The sequence below is a fragment of the Montipora foliosa genome, chromosome 4 (assembly GCF_036669935.1).
Source record: "Montipora foliosa isolate CH-2021 chromosome 4, ASM3666993v2, whole genome shotgun sequence".
Lineage (NCBI taxonomy): Eukaryota > Metazoa > Cnidaria > Anthozoa > Scleractinia > Acroporidae > Montipora > Montipora foliosa.
The window spans coordinates 20701960-20709459 of NC_090872.1; the positions used below are offsets into that span (position 1 = coordinate 20701960).

The window sequence follows — 7500 nt, forward strand, 5'->3', positions numbered from 1 at the left end:
TCCTAGTACGTATAACAGTGGATTGGATAAGGAAGTGAAATAGCGCGGATAGTAGAAGACATAAAGGACCCAGCCTGAAAGGGACTCCTCGTGTCCAAACTGCTCTAGAAGGCTTAAAATGAAATACGGAAACCAGCATATTACAAACACGATCAGCGTAACCAGGAAAATGACGGCTGTCTTGCGCTGAGCATCGTTGTGTGCGGTTTTGCGTGCCACTTCTGGCTCTGAAGGTCTGTGATACCGCCAGATTTGTCTTTCGTGGTAACGCACTGTTCTAAAAATGCTGGTGTATGTGAGAGTCATGATGCAGAGCGGCACAGCAAAAAAGAGCGCGAAAATTGTCAGGTCATAGATGATCTGAGCTGGGTTTTTCTGGCCCTCTTCTTCATCGGTGTCTATACTGGCGTTTGTGCGCCACGATAACTGGATAAGTGTCACGAACGCAGCTGAGGCCCAAGTGAGAGACGTAAGTACAAAGAAGACGTTGCGCGTGACGATATTGTAGTACCGTATGGCATATTTGATGGCGATGAAGCGGTCGACTGATACAAGTAGAATATGAAGCACCGTGGAAACTGATATAAATACCCATATCATCAGGGAAGGCGAGCAGAACGCGTCTCCAAACACATGAAACACATTGCAGCTGATTGTCAGAGGAATACCGATCAGACCAGCAAGCAGATCACTCGCCGCAAGACTGACGAGAAACGAGTTAGTGACAGTTCTGAGAGAACCATGGCGAATGAACAAAACCATGACGGTTACATTAGTTGCAATTATGAGGCAAGCTATTGTGATCGGAAACCATGCGCTGAAAACCATGTCTACCTCTAATTGATCTCCACTATCTGAGGGAGAGCTTTCATTGTCGGTGTGGTTTCCATTTGTCCATGTATCATTCATAATTACTCCTTTTTGGTGCGATTTGAGCGAGTTTGTTTCTAAAGACCCGATGGCGTCAGCTTACCTTTTCTTCCGGTGTTTTCTGTCTTTACCTCTCTCTTCGAATTTCGCTAATGGGTGTCAGCTGCCGACCGCTGTGAAAGAAATGACCATAAGAGCATTAACAGTGCGCAAACAAATTTTAAGTTCGCATTGTGTTGAGAGACGCCTACCTCTGTCACAACAACAACCACAAAGGATGTGTAGTTGGCGCCCTCGCATGTTATTTACACACTTAGTCGAGGCTCATTTTTGCGTGCATTGGCAAATAAGGCAGTGCAAGTTCTAGTATCGTATTCTAATCCCAAAAGCTCCAACAAGTATTGAAATTTCAATGCTTCTGTTAGACCCAAGTAGATTCTCTTTTCACTTTGTAAATGAAAAGCTCCTTGGGTGTTTTAGCTTTGACAGATCGATTGATTTTAAAGAGTTTGCAGATATAGTGTGGCCAAGCGGTGATGTAGATCATCTTTCATACGATTGATTTCCACGTCTTTGCTGTGTTCGTTCCGATCGGAAAGGCAAACCGTTCTTTTGTTGCGATAAAATCTGTTCTCGACATCAACATTAGAAGGGGTTGCAGGAACTATCGTCTTTCTTTTTGAAGAATTGAAATTCGAATGTGTTGTTTGGTTTGTGTTCTTTAATTACTTTTTTTGCGTTTCTCTCATTCATTTAAGAATATCGTATTGCGTCATTGTTGTAAAGGCTCACACATGCACTTATTTCCTACAGTCTGCGTTATAAAGAATGCACATGATATTCTTTCTCGTAGCTAACAAGGCTCTCAAATTTTGACACTATTATTCGTAAGAAAAAAACAGGATTTGCCTAATTTGACGATCTAACTTCACATGTCAGATGTGTAGAATCTCTTTTTACCTTAAAACTTAAAAAAATCCAAGGAAAATGAAATGCAACGAAAATACATTAAAATGTATTTCTCACGTTGCCGAAAATGCTTCATTTTCACGGAAAAAAAATTAACCTTGAGATGGCCATTACGGATAAACTTGGAGTTTGCCCTTCAGAATCGGGTCATCAGAATCGCTTAGTACCGATTAACGTTCGGTTTTGTCGCGGGCCAAATTGGTTTCAGAGGGCAAGAGATATTAGGGCCGTTTATACGAGAGAAAATAAGCCGCGGCTTACATAAGACGCGAACACCCCGCATAAATGGTACAAAATCAACGTTCACGGCTTTCTCAAGCAGCGGCTTATCCTGGCCTGGGAGTTTATACTCGTATAAATAGTTCCTTTCGCGTGTTATGTACGCCGCGGCCAGAGTAAGCCGCGGCTTATTTTCTCTCGTATAAATCTTCCGACTTCATCATTCCCTTCCGTCAGAAACAGGCCTTTGAATCGACAGTCATGGCATGCTCTCTCTCTCAAACATCATTGAAATCTGTAATAACAATTAAAATGCAACTTTTTGGCAGTAAAAATGCGACAACACATAGTATTCGATCGCAAACGGACTTCTCTTTCTTGTAACTTTTTTATACGAAATTTAAGTGCTCCAATGTCTTGTTTCCACCGAACCGAGTGGCATTCGTTGTTGTCGTATCTTGCAACATGCTTTGTTTGACTTATAACCTGTTTTCTCTTTTTGTTGTTGATATTCCGCCGAGGTTTGTGTCAGTTTTTGAGAATTTTGCTATTAAAATCAAGCTTCTTTCAAACGATTGGGAACTTAGTCCCATTGTAAAGGTCACCTTTTTGTTTTTTTTCGCAGAATCGTGCATATAATGTTGTTTTCGGTTTATGGAAAAAAAAGTACAATTTCAAGTGTAGTTGAGAGTTTGCCATTTTTCAAACATTTGCAGCCGTCCGATTGATCTACAGCAATTTGGTTGTATTTTGACGCGTCAGGGCAGCTCGGCTTTCAAAACAACTGAGCTATTGTTTCTCCAAAAGTTGCTAAGGAAAGGAGTGGTTTTCGAGGTTTGCTAAAGAATAGCATTCAAATTTTCGAAGAACATTTGAGATTCATCGTGCATGGATTGTATTTACATAGTCGGTTAAGAGCAACTAGATCATAAATTTCTCAAAGAGTTTGAGTCAAACTTTGCTACTCTCATAACCTTACTATTCGCCATCTTGTGCCATCAGTTCTTTTTGGTACAACAAGTTTCTGAAACTTTGTTATCTTAAGCGAGTTTTTCTATATTTAGCAAATATTTGTTGCTTCTTTCTCGCTCGACTCTTGTCGCAATTAAGCCGGGATATCATAAAAGAACTCACATTCAGCAGCAAACAGCAGCTTATCCGTGCCGGTAAGAAGGCAGAGAAGTGCTTTTTCCCGCTCTCGAACACTTTTTGTAAACTTGCCACACTGCCGGATTCTTTTTTGATACTTTGCTGTAGTATTTATGAGGAGCTTAACTTGGGCCAGGAATGTGGGTCGCCGCTGTTTCGGTAAAAAAAATTTACCTAAATCTCAGTGGGAGTTGTAACAAGACTCACACTAAAAAGGCAGAGCGAGAGACAAAGGGAGAGAGAGGTGTTAATCTCGACACATTTGTTGGGCCGACTTCGTCATAAAGTTTTTAATGACGACAAATATCTCAAATTATTTTAAATTAATTTTGAGTGACGTGTCAAAATAGTCCAGAGGCAGAATAAATCAATTTGAAATATTTTCTAAAACACGCTTTAAAACGGCCAGCATCATGCAATTAAAAAATGGAAAATTATTTCTTTATTCTCTTTATTTCAAATTAATTTAAACACAGGCAAATTATATCTTAACTATCAGGCGACCGAGATGCAACTTGTTTTGCCTGGCATACACTTTTCTCAACAGCAACGGTGAATTGGTTCTTTTCTGATTTTAAAGCAAACCATTTTTAAGTTTTATACTTATGGAACTCGATAACTGAGGAATAAAACTCAACAGCTATTACACCTTCGAACATCTGCTTCCCTAATTCTCCGGTTAAACATGAAACGTTAGTGATGTATTGGTGTATTTGTTAATTTAAAAACAGGCAAAGTATTTCTTAACTTTCAGGCTACCGAGATGCAACTTGTTTTGCCTGGCATACACTTTTCTCAACAACAACGGTGAATTGGTTCTTTCCTGATTTTAAAGCTAAGCATTTTCCCACCCTGGTTAGCCTGTACGCAGGCGGTTGGATGGTAGAAAAAACCGAAATTCGTAATGAGGTCGCCATCTTGGATTCGCGCGGCTAGGTCTGGGCTGGGTTGAGGGTCGACAAAGCGAGCAAAAAACAATGCAAAGGTCATCATATAAAGAGCTGCTCATATATCGAGCTTGGGCTACCTGTGCCTATACTAGAGTAAACTCCAACCGATTTCCGTCTAAATTCCGATTCTTGACAGTTAATAATATCCAGAGGTGTTTCATAATAGCCATTTGACACTGTTGAGGCTGACTTACGTAAACTTAAACTTTGCCGATTTGATTTTTTTATATTCTTGAGTGGGAATTTCTGGTTTCCTTAGTCTTGATAAAATCATTCAACCGTCTGGTCAGTTTCGTCAAAAATGATACCCTATTCTAGACCGAAAGGTTATGATTTATATACTTAATCCTAGAGTAAACTGCTTGAAAACCATACCCTTCACAGCGGCACATACCTATATAGTCCATATATGGCAGTTATAGAACGAAAAATGGTTCCGTGTCCCAGCACTAACCGCCACTGTCGATGCGCGCACACGAACTGAAATAGATTTATGTTCCCCACAAAATTCATCTCCCCCCTAAATATGGTCATTCAATAAAATAATTAACTACTTTTTTCTGCTTAACGTAAGTTCACAGTACAATCTGATCGATCCTGAATGCTTTAACACTTTTCTGAATACGAAACACCTTTTGTGTTTTGTTTTTAGCCTTTGTTGACGGATATCTACACCGTCAGGAGACGTCCAGCCGAGAATTTCTGAGTCGGCTTAAGCTGTGACTAAGCTCCTCATACAAAAATCGGAATGCGATGATCAAAACAAAGAAATAATTAGAAACGTGCTATTCAAGGTCTCTTCTTTGTTTGCAGTTTTCCGACATTTAGTTTTGAAAAGCTGTTTTAAATGCTTAGTTAGTGCGTATTTCCTATATGCATGTTTGGTTAGTTACTCGAGGCGCGGACTAATAATACGTATGTCTGCCTCAATTCCTTGGATCATAGTTAGTAGAGGGGAATGGTTATGAAGGCCGGCAAACTTCAAAGGGAGAACTCTTTGTTAAGGTTTTTGGTATGTCACGTGATTTTGATGGTGCACACATAGATTTCAAGATGGCGGCTAGTATGTGAGCTTGTTCGAATGATCGTGGTTTTTCAAAGTTTATAGAGAAAGTGATATTTTTTTGAGTACGTTTTAGTGACAAATATAATCCTCGGCATGCCTGGCGTTAACTGCGCCGTAATTGGATGTGGTTCCTGTCGTAGAACTAAAGGAATCGGGATTTTTAAGTTGCCCTCGGCGAAGGATGATAAACACAAGAGATGGCGTGATGAGTGGCTTGGAGAACTCAAGAAAACGAGGGAAGTGGACAAAGATTTTCGACGACAAATCAATGAAGACAAAGTCTATACTTGCGAAAAGCATTTCAAGGATGAAGAAATTGAAATATGTAAGTATTTCTTGATAAATCGTGCGTGTAGTAGCGTGACTATAAACATTGCATTCGCAGCGCGTCCTAGCGCACCTTGTTGTACTATACGTTGTTGATAAAAGGTCTACGGCTCTGTATTTTTAATTTAATAAATAATTGTATCCTTTTTATTGTTTTTGCAGTCCATTCCAAAAAAATGATCAAGAAAAGACTGGTTTTTGGAGCTATACCGACGCTTAACATGCCAAAGAAGAGTCACGAAATCGAACCAATTTCAAGCAGACGTCCACTACCAGATCGCCCACTACAAGTTACTCCTTCATCAAACTCATGTTACAAATCGTTGGAAGAACTAAGCAACAGAGCACGGGGACTGAAATGTCTTGCTGACTGGGTTTCGAAGTTTAGTGTTGCCAAAGCTGTCTTCAAAAAGATGGTAGAGCCGTATATGCTGCCTCATCTTGAAGTTATCGTAGATGACAGTCTGGCGTTTAATGTTAAAGTGTATGGATGCTGTTTAGTCGATGATCATCCTTTGTACCTGAAATATCGAAGATCAATGCAGAATGTAACATTATCAAAGCTGATAAAAGAGCTTGAAGGTTTCAAGTTATGTACTGGAATACAGCTGGCATGTGAAATCACTGGCAAAATGTTTCACCATGTAGTTCCCTTAAATATTTCTGACTCTGACTCAGAAGACGACGAGCAACAACAACAGGAACAGTTTCCCAATAAGGGATTCTGGCGATGCAAGGGTTGCCTTCTTCTCCAGGAAGAAGATATCTGTGTGCTGTGTGATGAATCAACCAGCAACTCTTGCAAAGCCAAAAAAAAGTGTGTAAAGCCAGCACAGCTCAATGCTCCAGTGTCTAAGACAGACCCTGAGAGAATAAAACTAACTCTAAAACAACACAGACTGAGGTGTGCACAGCTTGAACAAGAACTGCATGAAATGCGTACAGAATTGCAAAAATCGAGCATGGAGATAGACAATGAACTGAGCAAAGATTTAATCACAATACTCGACAATGAACAGTCCAAAATAACTCCATTCATGAAGTTATTTTGGCAAGAGCAACAGAAGCTGTTTCAGAAGAGCGGCACAGGTGTGCGTTATCACCCAATGGTAATCCGCTTCTGCTTATCCTTGGCAGCAAAGAGCCCTTCCTGCTACGAGGAACTAAGAAATAGTGGCATACTTGTATTACCCAGCCAAAGAAGGCTGAAAGATTACAGGAACGCAATTAAACCAAAGAGAGGATTTCAGAATGAAGTCTTTGAAGTCTTGAAGTCTGAAACATCAACTTACTTTGATGTCCAGCGCTATGTAGTATTGCTATTTGATGAGATGAAAGTTTTAGCAAACCTTGTCCTGGATAAAGAATCTGGTGAGCTTATTGGATTCACAGACCTTGGTGACCCAGAACTTAATTATGCAGTCTTGGACAAATCTGACATGATTGCATCTCATGCATTAGTGTTCCTTGTGCGAGGAATTTGCACTGAGCTTAAGTTTGCAATTGCACACTTTGCTACATCTGGCATCACTGCAGCTCAACTCATCTCGCCATTCTGGGAAGCAGTTGGTATACTTGAGACCACTTGTAACTTGTGGGTCATTGCTGCAACATCGGATGGGGCATCTCCAAATAGAAGATTCTACCGCCTTCACAAGGAGCTTGGAGATATTGCTGGGGATGATCCATGCTACCGCACAGTAAACATCTACGCCCCACATCGTTATATTTACTTCTTCTCAGACGCACCCCACTTGGTGAAAACAACCCGCAATTGTCTGAGAAGTTCAGGGTCAGGCAGCTGTACCAGATATATGTGGAATGCAGGCCAGTATATCCTGTGGAATCATATCACAGAGATGTTTTTCCAAGATCTTGATAATGGTTTGAAACTGTTACCAAGACTTACATATGAGCACATCAACCTCACCTCATATTCAGTCATGAGGG

General features: G+C 40.4%; 1 protein-coding gene and 1 pseudogene across 2 annotated transcripts in view; one reads left to right on the forward strand and one right to left on the reverse strand.

Annotated features, from left to right (window-relative positions):
• The window catches only part of LOC138000239 (leucine--tRNA ligase, cytoplasmic-like), a 57125-nt pseudogene that overhangs the window by 24880 nt on the left and 24745 nt on the right, over positions 1 to 7500 (forward strand).
• LOC138000242 (histamine H2 receptor-like) overlaps positions 1 to 7500 on the reverse strand; it is a 34762-nt gene that overhangs the window by 471 nt on the left and 26791 nt on the right. The window contains exons 1-2 of one of the 2 annotated variants that reach the window (XM_068846502.1): positions 3193 to 3603; positions 1 to 1043 (exon numbers count right to left, since the gene is read on the reverse strand). The exon at positions 1 to 1043 is cut by the window's left edge and continues 471 nt beyond it. In XM_068846502.1, coding sequence (XP_068702603.1) covers positions 1 to 909 — 909 coding nt within the window. In that variant the 5' untranslated portion in view covers positions 910 to 1043; positions 3193 to 3603. Of the gene's footprint in view, positions 1044 to 3192; positions 3604 to 7500 lie in introns of those variants that run through there. The other variant, XM_068846503.1, reaches the window with a different exon arrangement.